General features: G+C 43.9%; 1 protein-coding gene across 1 annotated transcript in view; it reads right to left on the bottom strand.

Moving 5' to 3' along the window:
• Nucleotides 1-25,130, bottom strand: part of STX8 (syntaxin 8) — an 82,251-nt gene that overhangs the window by 38,460 nt on the left and 18,661 nt on the right. Inside the window, exons 5-6 of the mRNA XM_010008269.1 lie at nucleotides 19,769-19,893; nucleotides 18,229-18,321 (exon numbers count right to left, since the gene is read on the bottom strand). Of these exons, the coding sequence (XP_010006571.1) occupies nucleotides 18,229-18,321; nucleotides 19,769-19,893 (218 nt within the window). The remainder of the gene's footprint in view (nucleotides 1-18,228; nucleotides 18,322-19,768; nucleotides 19,894-25,130) is intronic.

Genomic DNA, 25,130 nt, shown 5'->3' with positions numbered 1-25,130 from the left:
ATTCTCTTCAAACATGAATTCCAGTTTGATACAGAGCTGGATAGGAAGCTTACAGCAGATTTGGGGTTTATTTCCATTTTAGAGTTACCTTGTGTAAGGAAGTGGAACAAAAACGTGTCTTTTCAACCCCTAACTGCAATGTGGGGAGACAGATCACAAGATGTTGACATGGGTCAGTGCAAAAATTGACTAAATACCTTGGTTTCCCTTCTCCAGCTCCTTGCCTGAAAGATAAAATCTCTTTCAAGTGTTGAGGGAAGATGAAATTAGTCCCCAGCTCGGATATTAGTGTCACTCATTTACCCTCTGGTTTTTAAAACGGCCTTCCAGGTGAGAAGGTGATGTAGCACTATAAAAACTGACCCCAAATTCTCCAAGGCTGGTTATGGTCTTGCCCAGCAGCACAGCTGCAGTGAGCAGAATTCAGAGGTCAGTAGCTGTTCAGGGCCAGAAGCAGCACCACCGCGCTTGGGACTCTGATGCTGTAGCTAATCCCACCACTGTTAAAAACTCAGAACATAACTAGGAAGTAAAAACATTCACAAAATGAGATGAAAAAGGGTAAGAGAAGCCTGAACTGCCATGGCTCCTCACATTCTCCCCCCAGCATCCCTAATAATACTTCTTGGAAAATACAAAGGAAGATACAGCACCCAGTAGCTGCTTCCTCAGAGAAAGCTGGAGACCCCAGAAGAGGGGACCAAAGACAGCACCTGTGAACAAGAGCATCCTGAGACCTTCAGCTCTGCTTCCCTGTGAGTGATTAAGGGTTCTTGGTGCCCCATCACACAAGTGGCTCCGTGGTGAGGAAAATGAGCTTACTTTCTGTCAGCAGCATCCCGAGGCACAGCAAGCCCAACAGGTGATGTGCTGTGCTACAAGTCTCAGCAAGCTGCCTCTTGCCACCAGCCAAGATTCAACATCACCTTTCTTACCATACATCTTACAGCCACCCACCTCATCTCAGTCCTGCCACATCTCACCTCAGCAGACTTGGATTTCAACACATGGATGCTGAGTTAGGACCCTACAATCTCCTGGCCTGCCCTGGGGGGAAGAATGTAGAGCTCAGTATGGAAAACCAATGATGAGGTTAAACCTGATATCTCTAGTTCAGGTCCAGCACATGGCAACTTTGCAAACAGATTTCAGAATGCAGAGAATAGGACTGGAGGAGAGGGATTCGACACATCCCCAGAATGACAATGAACTTGGGAAGAACAGGAGGTTACTAAGAGTCATTTACTAAAAGTAATTTTTAGTTATCACAATAAACAGATGTGAAGAGCCTCTGTGTACCAGCATCATGTATCAGTGCTTTTCTATTTCCTCCATGCTCAACATCATCGAGTATTTGGCACCAGCCAATGAGGGTGAAGCCCTGTAACAAAATAGGAGGAATCCATCGATTTTACATACAAACCCTCAGACCTTTCTTTAAGTCCTGTGGTCTCCCAACTAGGAAAACAATTTGCCTTTCATTGAAAACACACCACCCACATTACCCATAACCAAAACTATTATAGTTCCTATTGTAACAAAGCATCAAATTAGTTTCTCCATAAAAAGTCAAGTCACAACAGCTTAACTAGTGGAAAGTACTGCACTTAAAGTTAAATGGGCTCTATTCAAGTTTAAGCACCACTACAATTCCCTATGATTAGTGAAGTACCATAAAACAGTGGGAAGTACCCAACTGGTTAGCATTAACCTCAGGTATCACACAGATGCACCAGTGATCCAGCCCAAACTCTCACAAACTCTTTGATCACATGAATGTGTACTGTTCTACAGTCTCCTCTCTCTGTCCACAGGCTGGTGTTCTGAGACAGCTCCGTCCCAATAATAATTTCCAAATGAAAATAGTTATAATGGGAACTATTCCATAAAAAGCAATCTATGTCCTAAGCTTGACCAGGAGGAAGCTTTCCTCCCTGTTTATCTGATTTTCTATTCATTTAAAATACCATGTTTTGGAAGGCCACTTTAGAGTTCAATTCACACTACTAATTTTCTTTGGCAAACCCTCACATTATCTACAAACATTGGCTGAGAACCCAATTACAGTAACACCCACTCCTGTTACACAGCAACTGGGTAACACAGAATCGTCAAGGCTGGAAAAGACCTTGAAGATCATTCAAGTCAAACCATCCACCCTACAACCCCTAACCTGTCTTATGAAACATCATGTCTATCCCTTTTTTTAACATCTCCAGGGATGGTGCCTCCAACAACACCTTGGGCAGCTTGTTCCAACACAGGGATAGGGACAATGTGGATACTCCAAAATAACAGCAGGTGACAGAGCTACACCAGTAAGATGTCCCAGTGGAATGCACAAGTTCAAGAGGCAAAGAACACTAAAATTAAGAGGTTCCACCCCAGTCCCTCAGCATGCTTGGGGCACTGTCCTGGACTCCCTGACTGGAATGATCCTTCCCTGTCATACCATCCTGGCTCACAGGTTGCTCCTGCTGATTTTTTTTAATAGGCATCTCCTGCTTTCTATCGACCACACCACCCCAGCCTCTGAACTCACGGAGAAGGCAAAGTTCTACTTATCCCTGCAAGCCCAAGGTAAAACTCACTCAGGGAAACATTTGCTGGAGAAATTGAAGCAGAGAAATGAACAGGTCTGCATTAGAGCATCTCCAAGGAGATTTCAGAGCTCAGCCAGGTGATGGATTTCTCCTAAAGCCAGGGACCATTTCAGAGCCCAACATCAGTCCTCTCCAGCACTACATATGTGTGCTACCAGCAGAGACACTAGACCTCTGCAATACAAAAGCAATGAGAACATTTTTGACATACTAAAAGAAATAATTCCCAAGTTTCTTCACCAAAATCATTCTTCACACTACAATTCTCTCACAAGGGAGAAAAAAAAGAAAGAAGCAAGCCTGTGACAACCAACCAGCAGGACACAGAAACGTTCTTTCCAGCCTCAAAAGTAACTTTGCTCTGAAATATTTGCAAAGGGAGGAAACAGACACTGATTGTCTCTCCCCAGTGCTTTGGCCATCTGCATCTGGGGACTAACCCCAAGACTGGGCTAACTTTATCAATGATACCTGGTTGTCCTGTGTCACTGCTTTCTCTAGTTTTAACAGGGCACTAGAAACACAAAGGTCAGAGCTACACAAGAAAAAAAATATTCAGGGAGCTTATGCCAAATTTCTGGTTCAACAAGTGCAAATGCAGAGCCCTGCACCTGGGAAATAACAACAAAATGCAGTAGTACAGTTTAGGAGGTGATCTGCTAGAGAGCATCTGTCTGATGAGGAAGGGCTGAGGGACCTGGGGCTGTTCAGTCTAGAGAGGAGAAGACTGAGGGTGAGCTAATGAATGTCTATCAATACATGAGGCTGGGGGGCAAGAAGGCAGGGACAACCTCTTGTCACTTGTGCCCTGTGACAGGACAAGGGGCAATGGATTCAAACTGGAGCCCAGGAAGTTCCACCTCAACATGAGGAAGAACTTATTTACTGTGAGGGTGGCAGAGCCCCAGGACAGGCTGCCCAGAGAGGCTGTGGAGTCTCCTTCTCTGGAGACTTTCAAGACCTGTCTGGATGTCTTTCTGAGTGACCTGCCCTAGCAGGACCTGCTCTGGCAGGGGGGTTGGACTCAATGATCTTCAGAGGTCCCTTCCAACCCCTAACATTCTGTGATTCTGTGAAATGTTACCACATTTTTACATGGGGTCTGCCCAAAGTAAACCAAACCCAACCTGCGAGAGTCTCTGGCAGTATTTGAGACCAATACTCCTTTCAGCATTTCTGCTGACATCAAGGGGAGACAGATGCAGCAGGGTCAGCCTAGCAGCCATGGGGAAACCTGGAGCCTCTCGTCCCCTAGTCAATCCATTGAGCACCCTGGTTCAGAACTGGGAACCCCGTGGCCTTGCTATCCTGCTGCCAAACTCATCACTTTATCACACCAAAGGTATCCCCTTGAATTCCTACCCCAAGCTTGGAAAAAAGCCATCAGGCCCAGATGTTTCAGACTAAAGATTCTGGACTCAAACCAGCATTTTTCATTGAAACTTGGTTCTATGAGAAGATTTCTAACAAAACTTTGAGATCAAACACACTAGAGTTCTTTCAGAACAATGCAAAGTACACAGCCAAAAGACACATCTGATAGTGCCCCAGCACTTTGATGCTGGGCGGTTCATATTACAGGATCTTTTTTCAAGTATGTGATTTACTCCCTTCATGCTAAAGTGTTTCTTACAAAGAGTAAAGAGGAATCATGTCTGCTTCCATGCCCAAGACCTGTTCTGTGTTTTGCTAACTCGTTGGAGCACTTACAGTGGAGAATCCCCAGTGCTGCCCCAAGGTTGTCAATAAAGAAGACCTACTGGACAGTGACTTGAGTTCAATTTATTTATTTCAACTCCATTCATGCTGAAGTGTTTCTTACAAAAGAGTAAAGATGAATCATGTCTGCTTCCATGCCCAAGACATGTACTACTGCAATCCTAGAAGATTATTCAGACTAGTTCTTGATATCTAACAACAAAAGCAGTTCACTGGGCACAACAAACATCTCATCCACACCCCAAGGTCAGGTGAGATAGACTATTTTTCACAATACATGGCACAAATAAGAGAAATACCTCTATCAGTCTATTTATTTTGGGATGCATAGGGACAAAACACATTTTAATACATCACCAGTTAAAAAAACATAAACCAGGTTATTGTAGCGAATTAGGCACAGACCCTCTGCTCTGGTTCAATCAGGAGAGGTTTATTCCAGGTGAAAGTTGGTACAGATGAACATTCTCCCTTGAATACCAGGCAAAAATCCTCCAACATAAATGAATAAGCAAAACTAGTAAGCAAGCAAGGACTCTCCACAGGTTACACACAGATTGTGCTCATAAGATTTATTCCTCCCCAGCCTGCAAGGGAGTTACTTTATTATTTTTTATTTGGAGTAACAATAATTATAGTACAATTATTTTGTCTGTTTTTAGTGATCTCAGGATACTTTCAGGTATCAACTTCAGCATTTGAAAAGCATCCCACAGCTATGTCACATTAATTACCTCTGTGACTGAAAGAGACCTTTGAGCAAGCAACTGTTCCCCACACTCTTTTTTCTGCTTTCATCTGGTGGGATGAGCGCACACAGCTCATCCCACCAGCAGGGACCTGCGGGGCCAACTTACATGTCTGAGCATAGCCAGACCTGCCATTTTTCAGGCATACCTGCCATTTCCAGGTGGAATTTAACAACAGATTTTACAGATATCTAAGCAGCATTTAAACAAGAAAGTCACATTTCCCATTTAAATCCTGCACAGGAAAGAACCATGGGCATGCAGGCACGTTGAGCAACCAGTTCTATCCTGCTTTCTGTTCCTGCTGTGGTCAGAGCACTGAAAGATGTTGCCTCTCATCGTCTGGTTCTGAAGGAAGCAAGTTACTAAAGCAATTCCATATGTTACACCTATTTATTGCAGTAGAGATCAGCACAAAACTGGAACTGCCTGCTGACCAATGACCATGACAGATGCCACAGGCAGATCGATGTTCCAGGACAGCTCAGTAAGACAGGGGGGCTGAAGCAGCCTCAGCACCAGTTGGGAAGGGATTTTCCCCCACACCACTGGGCATAGATGGTATCAGCTTCACCACTGCACCCATCCAAGCTCAGAGAGAGTGAGCACAATCAGCCGAGGCTACAGGAAGGGTTGTCCTGATCTCTACCCAACTCCAACTCAAAACCTGAGTTCTGGTAATTTACAGTCTACTTTGCTCTATCCCTCAACTCCACAACCACTGTATCCTAACTCCCTTCCACACGTTACCTACCCAGCACTAAAGAAAAAGGTGTAACACAGAAGAGGCTAAAATCCCTCAGTAAAGGCCCAGTTCCCACCAGCCCTAGAGGCGAAACTCTGGCACTTAAAAACTCAGCATCCAACACCTAAAAATTGCCAGACAAATCTGCCTGTAGTGCCTCACCTATAAAGGGTTCCCAATGTCTTCGGAATCAACAAAAGCTGCTTGACAATTTGAGTTGTGGTGGGCACCAGATGTCAGCACCAGTGATTTTGAGCACAAGAAGACACCATCACCAGAGGATTCTTCATCAGCACTGGGGAAGCAGTACATCCTACTCAGTGTCCAGGAGAACAGGAGAGACTCGACAGTACTGTGTCCAGTTCTGGAGCCTCCACCACAAGAAGAACATGGAGCTCCTGGAGACAGTCAAGAAGAGGCCACAAAGACGATTAGAGGGCTGGAGCAGCTCTGCTCTGAAGACAGGCTGAGAGAGTTGGGGTGTTCAGCCTGGATAAAAGAAGGCTCTGGGGAGACGTTAGAGCACCTGCCTGAAGGGGCTCCAGTAAAGCTGGAGAGGGGCTTTTTACATGGGCTCATAGCAAGAGGACTAGGGGTAATGGACTAGGAAGAGGAAGAGTTAGCTTGGACATTAGAAGAAAGTTCTTTGCTGGGAGAGCAGGTTGCCCAGGAAAGTTGAGGAAGCCCCATCCCTGGAACTGTTCAAGGGCAGGCTGGATGGGGCTTGGAGTAACATGGTCTAGAGTAAAGTGTCCCTGCCCATGCAGAGGGGTTTGGAACTGGATGATCTTTAAGGTCCCTTCCAACCCAAACCATTCTATGATGTTATGAGATGGAAGCACACTCAGAGGTAATGAGAAAACCAGGAGAATCTGCAAGAAGGTGCTCACCAACCTGCTTGGTGGCGAGTAAATCCAGTTCAAAGCACTCTTCAGATTCCAGTAATACCTCACAACAACAACGTGCCCAGAAACATGGGTTTCTTATTCTCTTTTGTGTTGTAATTGTTCAGGTTTCAACCCTGCGAGTATTCTGGGAAATCTATTAAAAGCCTATTAAGCATCCAACAGCCCACTCACTGGAATCACTATGACGCAAGAGCATATAGCTCCTACCAAGCATGCCTCTCTTTTAAGCCTCAATATCACCTTCTTCCCAACAATGCTCAGGCAGGCAAGTTACTCAGTGATGCAGGACAGAGCACTCACCTATTCTCCTCCCCTGTAAATTCTCCAAAAAAATTTTTTTTGAATAGGGGAAGGGAAAGAAGCATTAAAGTCAGTGTCTTCTAAAGGGCAAACTCTCAAGCTGTATTTCATTGCCACAAATAGCAAATATTTTAAAATGAAACATTATTTTTAGCCTAAGTGGTGCTTAGTGATCTGAGAATCAAGTATTGCCCAGAGACAGTGATATGTCATCATCTGAAAATGCTGAAGACTACACATCCCGTTCACACTGAACACCAGTACACAGGGAGAGAGAGAACAAGGGTCTGGGACCTTGTCTCTAACACGGAATTCAAGCCTTCCCTCATTCAGACAAAAATCAGAGGATTGGTACTTGAGGAGAATAAGCCAGATATAATACTATACATAATATATATTATCTGTGAGGGTAAATAAAATTATACAGAAACTCCCACAACACTTCCCTAGATATTCTAACAAAGACTGCTGTGCACACAACTGATTTCCAGCCTTTCTTTTCTGCAAGCAGCAACTGTAAGGTCAGGATGTAGAACTTCAGTTGCTCACACACAGGTTACCTGATTCACCAAAAAGGGGCTGTAAAAGAGAACAAACTGGGCTTGTGCCTTCTGCTTCTTTACAATGCATGACAGACAGCCACCCTAAGAAAGGAGGAAAGCAAGCTAGGAAAATAAATCCCCTTTCTGTGGTCTCAATTTGAGATTTTTGAACACGGGGAAAAGTGAAATTAACTCTGAAAAAAATCAGTGTTGAAACATCTACAATTACAGCCAGGTTTTGTTTTCTTTTTAAACAGTTTAAATCAAACAGCTGAAGAAGCAGATGGGAAAAAGAACTCTTTTGCTAACAGATAGGGCTTATATCCCTAACCAGAGCTCTCCATTAGCCCTGCTAGAAAACCTAAGGAAGAGACTTAAAAAACAAGATGTTACAAGATCATAATTCTTACTGAGAAATCCTAAAAGGCTTAAAAGAAGTTAGAAACTCATTCTTCCTCAGCAGTAATTTCTCCAGCATTTCTGATCACCATGAAGACAGATGAAGGAAGACAGCTTCCCCCCTCCCCACTGCCATGTGGGTGAGGTAGGGATTGACTAACTGTGGAAAAATCCACATAATTGAGAAGACAAATGTTGAGCAGTTACTTTACGGCTTGAACTATTCAAGGAAAAATGCTAACGGTGCCAAGAGGCCAGACAGACTCATTGTGTGGAAGTGTGAGCACCGGGGAGCTTGGGCAGATTTCAGAAGTGCAACCCGTTTATCCTCATCCAGCCTTGATGGTTTATCTGTTTCTGTAAGCTCTGCATCAAGCTGTGAAAAAATATTGCAAGAAAAAGCTTAATCTCCCAGTATTATGTGTACACAGACCATAACAAAAATGCACACAGAGGCTCAGCAGCATGACCTACTATTAAGGCTGTTTGTTGCTCCCCATGAGAAGGGCCTATTTTCACTTGTTTAAAATTATTAAACACTTAAACGACTCAGGCTCAAGATTCAAGATTGGATGTCTGCTTCCAGATGACTTTTTTAAAAACTAAAATATTAAAGTTGCAGCCAAAAGATCTCGGCCACTTCAGAACAATGCTGGTTTTTCCACGTTAAGACTCTCCACTGGCCTCAGGAGCTACAATACCCCATTGCGTTCACATTAAGACACAGAAGTTAAAGGGAGATGGAAAGGGACCCAGAAGGGGAACTAGTTGAGCAAGAAAGCTGGAATACTGATGAGCAGTTTCAAAAGTGAGGATTAGACATTCAGAAAGGGAGATTAAAAACCAACTCAATAATAGCAGCAGAATGAGGAGTCTGAAGGAAGCCAAGTTGTAGAAGAGATGGAAAAGAAAGAGCTAGAGAAGGTCACAATAGAAAATAAGTTGTCTAGTCCACGTCCTGCTCTAAACCCAGCTCAAGCTGTCAGGAACAATACACGTTCTTAAAGACATCTCAAAACAGGAACTTCCCAATCTCATGACACAGGCCACTTCACTGCTGTTGGAAGGGTCTTCCGCCTCCTTTTGAACTCAACTCAGTCCTATTACCAAAAGCCTTTTCCCTCTCCCCTCAAACCAGCTTGTTTCTTCTTCAATAAGTGTTACCATCTCAGCCTTCCCTTCTTTACACTGGGCTATCCCAGCAGCCCATCTTCCACCACACCTCACTGTGAGGTCACACTTCTGCTGACCCTCTGGGCCCTCTCCCCTGGACCATGTTACCTTGGAAGAGTTCTGGCTCAACCTGAATGCTGTCCCCTCCTCAGTGCAAAGCATCATGAAGGGTCACATATTCCCCAGCCAACACTGGCTTTTACAGAGCCTTTTCCACAATACTATACTATTAGTTCATGTTTGCGAGTTGATCTTTTACACTATAATCATCTTCCATGTAATTAAAACCTCACAAAGGAGTAATTCTCAAGACTCTATGGAGGAGGTCTGGCATGGCTGCCAATGCAGTTGCAATCTTTCCCACCTCTGGATTACACAGTTTGCTTCCTCCTATGTAGTCCTTCATCATCCATGTCCTTAACATCAATGCTGAACAGAATCTGACAGACCTGCTTCCAACTCTGAATGGCCACTTCTTCATTTCTGAGTATAATTAGCCAATCAACACCCCATCTATTTAAGATTGCTCATTTGAACCCATGCTTCCATAGACTGGTTATAAGAAAGCCTCATGAGACAGCATCAAAGCCATTAAGTCAACATAACCCCTAATTCTGCTCCTCTACTCATGAAGCTCTTCCACAATCCAAACTCGTGATACAACTGACTCCTAACAAGGACTTACGTGAGAGCCACTGCAGACCTGTCATCAATACTACAAACATTTTGCTGTATCACAGTTCTTCCAGCAGAGTTTGACTGCTAGAAACTCATCCCACCAGAGCCTGAGAGGGAGCACAGAGATGCTTATGCCTTATTCTTCCCTCTGCTGTCAGCAGCTGCCCGTGAAGCCCATGTGCAGGACACCTCACACCTCTCATGCTGCCCCACATCAACCAACACCGGTAAAATTACCCTGTCAGCCCACATTGCAGAAGTCCCCATGTTCTCATCTGGCTGCTAACCCAGGCCTGGAGTCAGATCCACATTGCAGCAGATTCCATGTTTTTTTTCAGGTTGTTTGGGGTTTTTGGGGTTTTTTTAAGAGCACCAGGAAATTTCACAGATAAACAAACACTGGAAACACCAAAGCAGCAAAGTCATATACTTGAAAGGTTGGGAAATGCTATAAATAACACTATTTTGTGTAGATACATCTTTCAATCCAATGCAAACTCAGTGTGACTTCAGTTTTCAGAGCACAGCTCCTTCAGCAGGGACCACAGGCAGGGCTTACTTCCCTGACAGATACAGAATATTTTGTTTTATCCTTATCATCCAGCACAGGCTGCATTCCTTATGCACAACACTGCAGTTCTGCTCTGAGGAGCTGAAAGCTTCCCCCCAGACATCCCAACCATGGCCCTCCTGACAGTAAGTATGAGTGTATTTTGATTTTGACAGCTCCCTTGGGACATGGAACACTGTCATCCCCAAGGCAGAAGGAAAAAATAAGGAAATTAATAATTAGAGTCTACTTTGAATGTTGAGTAAAAGAGGGTTTGAACCTCTTTAAGAAGCCACATATAAACCAAACTTTATCCTTTCAAACAGTATTTCATACGTTTTCATTTATTTCAGGGCCATGGTTTAGTGCTGGACTTGGCAGTGCTAGAACTGCTTGGACTCCACGATCTTAAAGGTTTTTGCCAACCTAAACTATTCTATGATTCTGTATTCCCCTTCACAGGGGACAGACTAGATAATCCTTAAAGGTCCCTTGTAACCCAACCCACTCCAGATTCATTACACCCAGAGAACCTGTTCCTATGAAATGCCAACACTCCAAACCTCTGCAAACCAGACCCTAGGATGCCAAGTCAGATGCACAGAAGGGAACTGCTTTTGAAAAGCCTTGCTTAAGATGGGTTAACCACCATCACACGGAGCTCCTAGGAAAGAGCAGAGAGAGTTGTATGCTCTAAAATAACATTTAGTTGCTGCTGCCACAAAAACCTCTTACAACCCTGCCTTACTCACTAAACATTTTCCTACATCTGGAAGAAACAAGGCAGAGACCTTACAAAGATGCTGTCACCACGTATGCTCCTACAACCCCAGAAGAGATGGAGTCCTATGCACAAAACGAAGCAGGACCAGCAGAAACCACTGTGCAATTGTTTTAAGCCTAGAAATACATGAAAGAAGTGACATCTAACATCAATTTTGGCATTCCCAAACCTAGGAGTGTTCATATTTAGAAGGCTGATGACAAAAAGCAACATTTTAGCATGGGTGTTTTCTCCTAAGAAGGGTTAACAATCAAAAAGCACACAATAAAGACAGAACCCTTCCCTAATAGAACTGGAGATGTTTCTATATCTTACAATAAGTACAGGAAGCAAAATAAAAAGTCCTTCTGCATAGGAGGAGGTCAGTCAGGTTATGGATGGCCATTTTGCAGCTGAATATTAAAAGCATATGCTGCTCTTCTACATTGCTCATGTAGAAGTTTTTAGAAAATCTGAACCTACTGGTGCTCAGCCTTTCTCAGGGAATGCTGAACACCTTCAATCCCAGAGACCAGAGGACTTGAGCCAACTCAGGAGGGGGCCCAAGCAGTGTAGGCTCATAACTCTATATGATGAAAATATATATTGTTTAGACAAGACAACAAACATTTTTTTAAAACTAAAATTTAATCCTGAATCATGTCTTATTTATAAACTAATCCTAACAATGAGGTAATATATCCACAGCCCCATTGCTTTCTGTCTCATAACTCATACATTCTCTGTACACAATGCTAATTAGTTTGTGCTATAGCAAAAGTGGTCTTCATAAACAGAAATGTGAAACGACTTCAGGGTTTCTTTTTGATTATGAAATAGCCATGTAAAATAATCTTTCGGATAAGCATTTTACTGTACATATATTGGCTGGGCTGTCTGCACCAGAAGCAATGAGATTCTGACTGAACACTGCCCTAGAAGAGATCATAGAATCATTTGGGTTGGAAGGGACCTTAAAGATCATCCAGTACCAAGCCCCCTACATGGGCAGGGACACCTCCCACCAGCCCAGGTTGCTCAGAGCCCCATCCAACCTGCCCTTCAACACTGCCAGGGATGGAGCAGCCACAGCTTCTCTGAGCAACCTGGGCCAGTGTCTCACCACCTTCACAAATTTCTTCTTAATGTCCAACTTAAATCTCCCCTCTTCCAGTTTTAATCCACCCTCCCTTGTCCTCTCACTCCCTGCCCTTGTCCCTCCCCAGCTTTCCTGGAGCCCCTTCAGGCACTGGAAGGCCCTGCTGCACTACAAATCCTGATGCTGCTTGCAGCAAGTCTCTGCATCATCAAAAGCACTTTCACTCACTCTGATTTCATAAGAACACTTCTCTATGTGGATAGAGAGCATCAGCTAGAACAGGGCTGCAGTCTCAGGTGGAGTCTCTAAGTTGCATTTTGATGACACCATGGCAGGTTAGCAACAATTGTGTACTAGGCAAGCCTCAGGCTTTCACCACAGAACTGGTACCAAAGGGCTGAGTCCACCTTGGGGGCTTGTGGGCCACCCACTATGAGCAGAGGTAACACAGCAACCCTTATTTTGCAAAGCTACAAAAAAATAAAACATAAAAAAATAATTAAAGATAATCCTTCAATCCTTGGTGGGTTTTAGAATTTTGACTTTGACAAGAAATTAAAAATGTTACATAACCATGTAATTAAAGTATCATTATCACAGACTGTTTACTTAAACTGAATCATTTTGGTTAAGAAAATCCTGCATATTCACTCAACATTCACTTGAGCAGTGGCAGGATGTAAACACTGGTCTGGTTTTGCAGCTTACCCAGTTCTGAACATATTTATGCTCTGACAGAGATTTTATAGGCGCCAGAAGCAAAAGAATCCACCCTCCATGGCACAGACCAATGGGAGCAATGTGGGAAAAATGCCAAACACTGCAAATGTTGCAAGCTACCAATATTTGCCATCCAACCCAGAGTACTGTTCTCATGCAAGCCTGTCACAATGAGAAGACAACATCTCTATCAGGGTAAAACTAATAGCATTCACAATTTCTGAAAGCATTCTTCCAGAATTATTGCACTAGATGAGATTGCCTCACCAACAGGGCCAGGGGCCATTTACACTATTTTCTTTCTTTAGTTTTTTTGGGGGGTTGTTTTTTGGTTTTTGTGGGGTTTTTTGGTTTTTTGTTGTTTTTTTTTTAATAGATGAAAGGATTACAGAAAGCTTTCTGGGGCCAAATTTGGAATTAATGATGGGAAAATTCTTTTGCTAATCCTACATCTCTCCCAGTGCTAGCAGACTCCTGAGGCTGGCAAAAACAATGTCTCCTGGTAACCTGCTTCTACTTTGCTCATCAGTGCAAACTACTACACTCAAGAGGTTTGAGAAGGACAACAAGCTTCAAGCAGAGCCATAAAACCTCAAGGCCAGAGCTATACTGAGAATCTGAGTAAAAAACTACATGAGACTCCAATTAAAACTTGGATGCATCACAATGAAATCAAAAGATGGGAACCCGCAACATTGCAAGGACATGGAGCTCTTGGAGAGAGTCCAGAGGAGGCCACAGAGATGATCCAAGGGCTGGAGCAGCTCTGCTCTGGAGACAGGCTGAGAGAGTTGGGGTGTTCAGTCTGGAGAAGAGAAGGCTCCAGGGAGACTTTAGAGCACCTTCCAGTGCCTGAAGGGGCTGCAGGAAAGCTGGGGAGGAACCCTGGACAAGGCTTGCAGTGAGAGAACAAGGGGGAATGGATTAAAACTGGAAGAGGGGGGGATTTAGGTTGGACATGAGAAGGAAATTACTTAGTGTGAGGGTGGTGAGACACTGGCCCAGGTTGCCCAGGGAAGCTCTGGCTGCTCCATCCCTGGCAGTGTTGAAGGGCAGGTTGGATGGGGCTTGGAGCAGCTTGGGCTGGTGGGAGGTGTCCCTGCCCATGCAGGGTGCTGGAACGAGATGATCTTTAAGGCCTGTTCCAACCCAAACCAGTCTGGGATTCTATCTTCTACTCAGGACAGATGTCTGCTAGTCAGTCCCCTCCAGCCCAGTCTGCTCAAGTTACCACTGGTGGAGAAAAAGGAGCTTTTCTGGAATATGTCATGTCCTGTCCTGAGGTGGAGGTGTCAGGCAGGCTGGAGGGACCACACCTGAGGGGCCATTTACACTATTTTCTTTCTTTAGTTTTTTTGGGGGGTTGTTTTTTGGTTTTTGTGGGGTTTTTTGGTTTTTTGTTGTTTTTTTTTTAATAGATGAAAGGATTACAGAAAGCTTTCTGGGGCCAAATTTGGAATTAATGATGGGAAAATTCTTTTGCTAATCCTACATCTCTCCCAGTGCTAGCAGACTCCTGAGGCTGGCAAAAACAATGTCTCCTGGTAACCTGCTTCTACTTTGCTCATCAGTGCAAACTACTACACTCATGAGGTTTGAGAAGGACAACAAGCTTCAAGCAGAGCCATAAAACCTCAAGGCCAGAGCTATACTGAGAATCTGAGTAAAAAACTACATGAGACTCCAATTAAAACTTGGATGCATCACAATGAAATCAAAAGATGGGAACCCGCAACATTGCAAGGACATGGAGCTCTTGGAGAGAGTCCAGAGGAGGCCACAGAGATGATCCAAGGGCTGGAGCAGCTCTGCTCTGGAGACAGGCTGAGAGAGTTGGGGTGTTCAGTCTGGAGAAGAGAAGGCTCCAGGGAGACTTTAGAGCACCTTCCAGTGCCTGAAGGGGCTGCAGGAAAGCTGGGGAGGAACCCTGGACAAGGCTTGCAGTGAGAGAACAAGGGGGAATGGATTAAAACTGGAAGAGGGGGGGATTTAGGTTGGACATGAGAAGGAAATTACTTAGTGTGAGGGTGGTGAGACACTGGCCCAGGTTGCCCAGGGAAGCTCTGGCTGCTCCATCCCTGGCAGTGTTGAAGGGCAGGTTGGATGGGGCTTGGAGCAGCTTGGGCTGGTGGGAGGTGTCCCTGCCCATGCAGGGTGCTGGAACGAGATGATCTTTAAGGCCTGTTCCAACCCAAACCAGTCTGGGATTCTATCTTCTACTCAGGACAGATGTCTGCTAGTCAGTCCCCTCCAGCCCAGTCTGCTCAAGTTACCACTGGTGGAGAAAAAGGAGCTTTTCTGGAATATGTCATGTCCTGTCCTGAGGTGGAGGTGTCAGGCAGGCTGGAGGGACCACACCTGAGCAGTCCCTGCTGGTATCTGCTGATCACAGAAGAACCTCAGAGGGATGGGCTAAAAGCTCCTTGGGTGCTGCAGGGATCTGGAGCCCCACAAGGCTCCTGTCCCAGGAGAAGGACTTATTCTTCTGGAGAGCTCAGCACTCTACCACAGCCAGGTCAGTGTGCAGGACGTCCCCTTACAAATATCAAACCTTGCTCTTCAGCCCTGCTTGTCAGCCCACCAGAGGAGTAAAAATAGATACTGCCAAGTAACCACCCTCCTAAAAGCAAAGTTTAACCATCTTTCAGTCATTTAACAAACACAAAAGAATTTACACATACCAAGTCCGCTGGAGAAGTAAACTTTGCATACCTAATTGTGATGCCTCCAATACTTGTGCATCTGCAAATGCACAGCTACACCAACTGGCATGTCAGGGAAAATGCCTCCAGCCACCTCCAAGAGCTGGGAAGTGCAAATTCCTCAGCTGAAGGGAGAGCTGGAGCTGCCAGGGAAGGGAAAAAGCAGGTCTGAACAACAGATTGTCTGGAAAATAAGTACAGCTCCCCAGATCCCTAAAGTCAGTTTCATTAACTATCAGATACTACCAGCTACTTTTGAATTAAGCCATATATTTTATCATAATGCCAGAAAAAGCTAAAGGCATTTCATCAGCTGCAGAAGGTGGGAATGTCCAAAGCAAGTGAGGGAAGTGTAAGTCCAGCTGCCCACAGAAACCAGCAATTTGTTGGAAAACTTTACTCAGCTAAAAAGAAATATTGATGCAGTACTTAATGAAGACAAACTTCCCCACAATGCAGACAATGCCATTATCACTCAGCACTAGGAAGGAGAGAGAATCCAATGAGGAGAAATTACAGGGCAGTTATCCTCATCATCCTGACCATGTCACAATGACATGAGATGGGCAGAGCGCCCGAGGAAAGTCTGCAGGTTTTTAAGCACAGGGCATAAAATAAGATGTGCAGAAGGAAAGCAGCCACTGGAAAACACTGGTACGGATTTCAGCTTTTCCAACGTGCCAAGTGGCAACTCAACACCCAACCATATCACCCACACTCACACACACAAAAAGGACTGCATAAAGTCAGAGAAAACAAGGGAGTTCCACTTGCTCAGCAGTGAGGAAGCCAATGGCTGAGTGACCTGGTCCTCCACCTCTACGAGTCACACTACTTCCCACCTCTTTCAGGCTGCTTAAAGATCTACACATGACACATTCTCCACAGCTGGCAGGTTTTATTCTCATGATTCTGGGCCAGTGAGAATCAGAAGCAACTCTACATTTTCTCTTCCCCCAGGATCTGGCCCACAGACAGTACAGGCAGTCCTCACCACTTCTTACTCTGAGTTTCCATCTTTTGAGGAAGAGCTGCCTTGTAGCTCAAAAAAGAGAACATGAGAACATTAGGAATTTTGCTCTGGGCTTTGTAACTACCTGTAAGACAAGCAAGTCAAACAAAACTGGCATTATTTGCACAATTTGTAAAAAAGAAGGTTAAGTGCATTCCCAATTTCACAGATGTTTCAAGGCTTTGCTGCAAGAAAAAGTCTGGCACAATCATGCGGAAATGAGATGGTACAATACACATTACCTTAAGGGTCCTGAAAACATAAGGACTAGGGAACCTTCCCCTACAGAGAGAAATGAGACTCTGATCATGTATTTTCCTGATGAGGAACCAAAGTTTCACAGAGAATGAGTAAACATGCTCATGCTTCCCACCTGTTTTCTATTTAGAGCAAAAAAAAGCAATTAATATGACTTTTTAAACAACAGTTAATAGAAGAAACTTATGAAACCAAGATTTCTAATTGAAAATGTCTTTACTCACATGAGACAGAGGATCAAAATATGACAAGACCACTAAGCACAGTTTCTCCCAGCTGAGCAAACCATTTCTTAACAACCTCAAGATTAATAAACAAGACATGTTCTAGACATCTCACATCCCACCTGGACTTAGCCATGTGTGCAAGGCCCTCCTCTCCCCTACTCCCAGTAGGAAGGGAGCTCCCAGGTAGTGCTTCATGTTACATGATTGTTAAGATGGGAACCCCCTCACTCTGAGCAGAGAAAAACACGGGGGGGCAGGAAGATGCCCATTTAAGCGTAAAGGGCATTTACCTTCTCAGTGGTTAAGTACAACACAACCCAAGGATAAACCATATGGCAGAAGCCTTTGTGCAAGGGAGAAAGCTGGCAGGGTTCCAAGGCTCTAATTGAACTATTACCATAATGTAAGAAATGAAAAAGTCAGAAAGGCTGGAGAATCTGCTCTCCTAGGGACAGTTTATGTCATGCAAACAATTAAGTGAGTAACAAAGCATATTTAACCAGAGAGCAATTCAACCATTTGGATACTGGTTCATTTAAAGAAAATAGGTACTCTTCTAGTTCAATATTGCACTTAATTTGATCCTGCATTCAATGCCATGAAACCTTAAAAATCCTAATCATTTGCAGCAAACAATATAAGGCTTCTCCTTTAATCACTGGCTCAAGACTTTTCCATTTAATTAATAAGGAAAGACAGAATAAGAATGCTCAAGTGAGACCCAGCAACACACAAGAGCTTACCAGAAAAACCAACACAAAACTGAAAAATGCAAAAGATCAAGTACCAAATTAATCTTCTATTTCATACAAAGAATCACCAATCTTTTCTTTCAAAAGGCAGGCTTCATAAAAACATACCAAGTGTTATACATTGTACAGGCACAACAGGGTGTGTAGTGAAACACAATAAAACAATCAGGTCGTGAACAGATAGAATCTGCAGTCATTGTTTGTACATAAAGCTTTACAGTAGTGTCTTAATACTTTCTACATAAAAAGCAGGGCAGTTGTATGAGGAGTGAAGAAAGGAAATCACAGTCTTGCATAAAAACGAGGCAAAATGAGTCTCTTGTTCTTACCATTCTGTTCATCCAGCTCATTCCCAATTTCCTGCCCCATTTGCTTTTGCCGGGATATGATTGAAGAAAGAGCATCAAGTCCAGCATCTTGCTCTGCACCAGAAAAAGAAATAAAATCATGTTAAAAATGACTGATATGCCAGGCTGTGTTCCATAGAAGATGAAGAAGTGAAGAAAAAAGATCTCTGTGCTTAAAGAGTTAAAACGTATTAAGAAAAATACATCAACAACATGAAAACGAATCCTTATGGCAACAGCACTCTTCAAATAATGTCAATAATGGGTAATTAATTTGTCTGCTCTGGCTGGGATATTTAGCTGAGGGTCCCCCCAAAAAAATAAAATCCAAGTATTCAACATTCAGCTGTTACTCAATCATAAATGCAGGAGATTTTCTGGCACACACAGATCCCTGATTAGCCTTTTTAAATTTTCCAAGAAACTTTTAAGATTAACAGAAGACAAACAGGTGATGCAAACACTAAAGAATTCCAACAGATTTTTCAAACTGCAAGAGGACACAGAGCACATGGGAGAGAGCCTGGGACAGAAGGGGCAGCTGCAGTTTGATGTGCCCCCATAAGACACTCCTTCAACAAGAACCACATCACCTCTGCTATTCCAGTTTGCAGATGCCACGTGGTCCTTTGTAAGCAATTTAACCAAAACGTGCAGCTCTTCTTGCCCAAAGGTGTCAAGAAGCAGAACATAAGACACTGGAGGCTGGACTATCAGTGGTCTGACAAATGGCAAAGCAGTGATGTTGCTCAGAACAAACCTGCCAGCTGTCTGCTGTCCTGAAGCCAAAGCTTGTCTAGGATGACCAGAATCCCTTCTCTCCAAGAGGCTGAAGATCTGCTCCCCCATAATTCCTCCAGTTGCCCAAGGCATGGTGTAATCAAAAACTGAGCTTGAGGTTTCTTCTGGAGCATCCAGAGCCCGTGCCATTTTCCTCAACTGTAGACCTAAATGTTGTTTCACAGGCCGACTGAGGGGGAACCTTATCTGAAGACTGAGTCCATTTGATCACCTCTAATATTTTAATTGCATAGAAATTATCTCATTAACCACCTGATGGCCTCAGCCTGAGATTTTCCAACACTTCCAAACTCAAGAGATTCCTTACGGATGCTGACGGAAAAAAATCTAATGGCCCGTTTTAGAACAGTTAGTTCTTGCCTTGTTCCAACTCAAGAAGACACCTAACATCTCCCAGCCTGAAGTATGGCAGTAATATCACTGTCCTCAGAGCAATCCAAGAGATCTCCACTGCAAACTAAGACTATGACTATGGTTGACTATGGTCAGCATCAGGGATGCTCCCTAGGGTCTTTGAAAATTTTATTTAAGAACATACTTCCAGTTAAGAACACTGCAAGGACAACACTGCCCCTGCAAATACAGAAAACAACCACCTGGAACTATTACGTTTGACATTTCCAGGTAATAAAACTTCAGCACAGTCACTGTACTGACTTTCTAATAAGGGCTCCTCTCAGAGTCCTAGCAATGCTCAGAGCAAACAGAAAGACTCTTGTACCTTCTATGATCCTTCGCTGCTGCTGCCTGAGCTCGTCAAAGCCAAGTCCTCTGGTTTCCTCAGATTCTTCCAAGAGCCATGGGTTGGTTACACCTTGTTTGACCCCTCCCGTCATCAGGCTGGATCTGAAAATAACTTCAGTAAATAATTTTCACCACAAAACCCATTCATTGTACAATTTGCAAGGCTGGCTGAAGAAGACAAGAAGTGTAACATAGTTGTTGCACTCCAAGTGATTCTCTGCAATCTTTCAAGAAATTAGCCAAGAAGAGTCTGACAACCTCCAACAACAAAGACGTTTCACAGGCTTCACTGTCTGGAAGTGGTAAAACAGGCAAAGAATTAATTTTGCAGTGAACGATTAAGCCACATGATGAAATGTATCCCATATATTGTATAATATATTCATATTAAATATTGTTTGCACATGTAACACACTGCATTCAGAACTGCCACCAAAAGAACAGAGTTTCTGGGAATACACACATTATTCATACATTTGTTATGAAAGCGCTGAGGTACAGAAACCATCCAACTGTAACAAGATCAACACGTTCATACAGATGCAAATCAGATGAAACTATCCATTTCCTGCAATTCTGACCAAACCTAACAGGGAGCTATTTCTGCATTTCAAAAACTGTAGATGGAAGTTGCACAGTTGCTCTCTTTCGTTTCCTAGTCTGGCATCACCATTAACAAGAAACCAGGCACACACACTCTTAAATGACAGAGTCATCAAGTTAGGGGTTTTCTTTTAAAAGAATTATGAGTTGAGGTCGTTCACATTGGAGACACTTCCCTGGTTACAACAGAAAACAAGTTTTTCATGGCCAGGACACATAAATTCAAGAAGTAAAATGAAATGGCACTTATATTTTTCTCAGTACCACATTTCTGGTTTCTGCCTTTCAGCTTCTCATTGGTTTCTCCTACAAGAAAAACATGAGCTGACACGAGCAACTGCAACCCAAAACTGCAACGCACATTTGGGGCAAAAGCCCATCAGCAGATCTCTGCCTCAACAGCAGTACAGGAGGAAGAGGCTTTGCCTCCTGCTTTTGCTTTTTTTAAACTCCATGTTTTATTCTCATTTTCACCTTTGCCCTGTTCTTCCCCAAAGCACTTCCACCAGCAAAACAAGAACACAATTTTTAGGACCTTGAAAATTCTCAAAATGTTTTAATTACTCTAAGACTTTTTTTTTTTTTAATTGAGTTTTTGGGGTTTGGGCTTTTTTTTGTTTGTTTGTGGTTTTGTTTTTATGTTTGTTTGTGGTTTTTTGTTTGATCGTGTTTCTTTAATTATGGTTTTGTTGGTTTTTGTTATTTTTTAAATCAAGTCCTGGCCCCTTTTCTGTGTGAAATCCTGTGTGACATGTACATATGTATGCTCAAAATAACCTTGTGGTCAAAACCCTGTCTCCAAAGAAGTTATAACTGCAGAAGTATCCGCGGACACCCCGTGGATCCGGGGCTCAGCTCCAGCTCTGCAGTGACCGAAGTTTCCCAGCAAAGGTAATTCAAGCAAAATCCAGAACTTGTGTCTAGGAGTTCCTTGAGGAATTGCGGTGAACGGGAGACACCTCCTGGCAGTAAGATGAATCAACACTGCTGAAAAATAATTAATCTCTGCCACGTGAGCTTTGGAGCACCCGTACTGCACGGGAACAGACGCCCTGGTCTGTGCAGAATGCACAGCACGACTCGTGTCACACCCACACCCAGTTACACTGGAGAACTCTCAACTTTTCACTTGAAATTTTAACATATTCATTCAACTTCATCTCAAGGCAATGAATTTGTCAAAGCAAAAAAAAAAAAAAAAAAAAGTATTTTTGCTAGAGGGCAACGGCTAATGGCTTAAAACTTGAGGAGGGGAGAATTAGATTAGGAGGAAATTCTTCACTCTGAGGCTGTTGAGACCCTGGCCCAGGTTGCCCAGAGAAGCTGTGGCTGCCCCATCCCTGGCAGTGTTGAAGGGCAGGTTGGATGGGGATCTGAGCAACCTGGGCTGGTGGGAGGTGTCCCTGCCCATGCAGGGGACTTGGAACTGGATGGTCTTTAAGGTCCCTTCCAACCCAAACCAGTCTGGGATTCTACAGTTCTATGATTATTGTAAATCCCAACATCTCACATAACCACTCTGGTGATGCTGGAACATCACTGGAGTCCAGATTGTCCCACTGTGCCAGCAGCCAGCTGGCCAACACCCCAAACCAAGGAGCTGGGATCCTTCTCTACTCCAGTCCTCTGCACCTCAATAAAATGTACATGTATTTAATCAAGGTATAAAATCAGGCTCAAACAGCCAAAGATCCGCATCCCTGAAATGCATTTTTAACACCACTCAGCTTTCTTTACTGCCTTGGGGCATTAAAGACACACATATTTTGGATTAAAGACACATATATTTTCTAGTCTTACGACTGCTACCAGGTTCACAAACCTAAATGCAACAGAAACCAGGCACTTCTGAAGATGCAAAGATCTTTACAGTCCACCCAGTTCAGCAGTTCATAGAATCACAGAATCATCTGGGTTGGAAGGGACCTTGAAGATCATCAAGTCCAACCATAACTTAAATCCACCAACCATAACCTAATCTACCCCTTCAGTGCTTAAATCATGTCCCTGAGCACCACATCTAAATTTCTTTTAAACACTTCTAGGGATGGTGACTCCACCGCCTTCCTGGGCAGCCTGTTCCACTGTCCAACCACTCTTCAATCAGCAAGCACACAAAATCTCAGGTTAACAACATCCTTCAAAATTACTTAAATAAATCAAATGGAACATAAAGCTCTTGGCTCCCTAAAAAGAGCACAACTATTTCTGCCTGTTAAGAAAAGAAAAAAAAGGCCAGGCAAGCAAATTTGAAATAATTTGCACTGCTCACTCTCTCCCTCCCCCCAATAATCTGCCCTATTCTTGTAGGCCGGGTCATGACAACTGGTCTGCTCGTTACAATAATCTTTTTGACATGTTTGGTAACTACCTTCCCACACAACACAGCACAACTTCCTACTTCCTCTGATCTTACCACGTTTCATTTTGGTGGTGTGAAGATTAAAGCTTATCCAATTAGCCACCCACTGCCTCCGCCAAGTTAATCACGTAAATCTCAGAATCCGTCACAGCGCAGTGGAGTGTGTGGAGAGCTTGTGATTACAGGAGCAGATTTAACTAATTACGAGGCTTAGCAGTGCGCCCAAGTATAAAAGATGATGGGGTTTAAAACCAGGGAGCTATGTCACTGCTCAACAAGGAAGGGCTTCTCTTCCAGAAGGCATTGTTTCACTGATAATTCTTATAGAACTTCCCAAGTAACTTAGATTAGTCAACCAGGACCTACTTTAGACCAAGGCCACACATCAAGGCTTATGGCTTTACAAGAGTGATAAGCAAGACTGAATTTTAAACAAAACCTGGGTCATATGACAATTGGTTGCATGATCACTTGAACATTCCCTTAACAATACAGTTATACAGTGGGGCTCTTTGAAATGCCTGGGGCAGCTCAGCTTGGCTTCACAGGTCAAGCTCCAAGGCCATGGTGAAGAAGTGGGGGTATTCTCTCACTTACGATTCAATTGCTCACTCTGGCAGGTACTGTATTTTAGGACGCTCCAAGGTAGTAAATAAAACAAGTGTTATTTTAACATGCAAAACGAAAGCTCTCTCCCCTTCCAAAAAAAACCCAGAAGCAGCCTCATGAGCACATCCAAATCTCCTCCAGGTACCTTCCCAGTGCAGGCTTCCCCAGCAGAATCACTGCTGATGGGAAGTCTACAGAAAAGGAAGCATTCCCTGTAGCTGGCAGGACTCCCCAGGCTCCACCAGCACAAAAACCAAGAACAGCATCTCTCATGTTCAAGGAAATGCCATGTTGCTCTTGACACCATTTACCTGCAGTTCAGTTAACTGATCCCACGGGCTTCATTGACTGGAAGCTGCAGGACCAGATGCCACTTGGGATGCTGGACAACTGGACTGCAGCACATAGCACCTCTGCAGACCTCCAGGATCACAAATCCCTGCCCACAGTACAGCCATGGCACCTTTTCCACTCACACCACAGGACAAGCAGCTCCCAAGCACCTTGTGCTTGGACAGGACAGTGAGTGCCCACAGAGGAGCAGCACATAGGGAGCAACAAGCTGGGAGTGTGTTTGGACAGTGGCACCTTGGAACAACACAGCTACTCAAAAAGTAGCATCTGGGTGGTGGGCTTGTGGCAAGAAACTACACCAAGGAGATACCCCTACACCAGGGTAAATGTCCCTTTATCACAGCTACACTCACATTTTATTTCACAGCAGTCTCCTCTTCCTATGCAAACCCTCAAAATACCAGAATTAATCTTGCTATGAAATATTACCATCTTCTTTCTACAATCATCCCTTACTTTCTAGGCAAGACTGAACATAGCACAATACTAAATATATTATAAACCAGCTCATGTAGTCCTCATCAAAACAGCCTCACCTCTACAGCCCCTGCACTCCTCAGGAATGAGAGAACTATAAGAAAGGAAAATTATTCCTAGAAAGAAGCTGCACCTTGCGTAACCACCTCCAAAGAAAAGATGAAGGGACAGATCTGCTCCTGTGGGGCTATTTGTTTTGTTGACAAAATGATCAACAACTCCAGCACCTGCAACTCATACCTCTGCAGGTGGGGTGATGGATGCCCCCCTGGTGCCATCAGGGGGCTGCTGTTGGGACAAAATGCAGCACTGAGCTCCCATCTGAACCTCAGCTTCCTATGGGGTGGCTGTGCAGCAGGAACACAAGCCTCCAAGCAGGGCCCAGCTTGGCATCTGTTCTCCTGCAGACCCAGCACAGAACCAGGCAGTGACACTGCTGGTATAGAAACAACCTTGGCCTGGAAACTTCAGGTAGTTTTGAGCAACCATAAGAGGCAAAACATAAAGCATAGAGCTCAGCCTTGCAAGCTGCCCTCCTACTGACATTTTTTCCTGAGGCTAATGAGCAATAAGCTTTAATAACTGGCATTGAGGCACAATGCCTAAAATTACAGGGTTTCACTTACTCTTTTATGTTCTTTTTAAATATCCATTCTTTGCTGTTCCTTTTAAATTCAAGTATATACAGCTATTTCATAACCACAGCCCTGACTTCTGAGAGGTCCTTGAGAAAACTCTGCTATTCTCTGAAGGGAGATGCAAACTGTCCCTGGAACACAGGCCAAACTGAGGAGACTTCACAATCTTACTGGAATCTTCCTCACATGTGTGGTGGGCACAATAGCCCTTGGGTTCTGACAGGGGCTTGTACCTGCTGTCCATGTGAGGACCCTCTTAAGTCTGCACACCCTGCAACTGCAGAGAGCTCCCAGGT

The sequence above is a fragment of the Chaetura pelagica genome, unplaced genomic scaffold, assembly GCF_000747805.2.
Source record: "Chaetura pelagica isolate M959 unplaced genomic scaffold, ChaPel_1.0 scaffold471, whole genome shotgun sequence".
Classification (NCBI taxonomy): domain Eukaryota; kingdom Metazoa; phylum Chordata; class Aves; order Apodiformes; family Apodidae; genus Chaetura; species Chaetura pelagica.
Note: the sequence above shows the minus strand (reverse complement) of the source record. Positions and strands in the feature narration are given on the sequence as shown.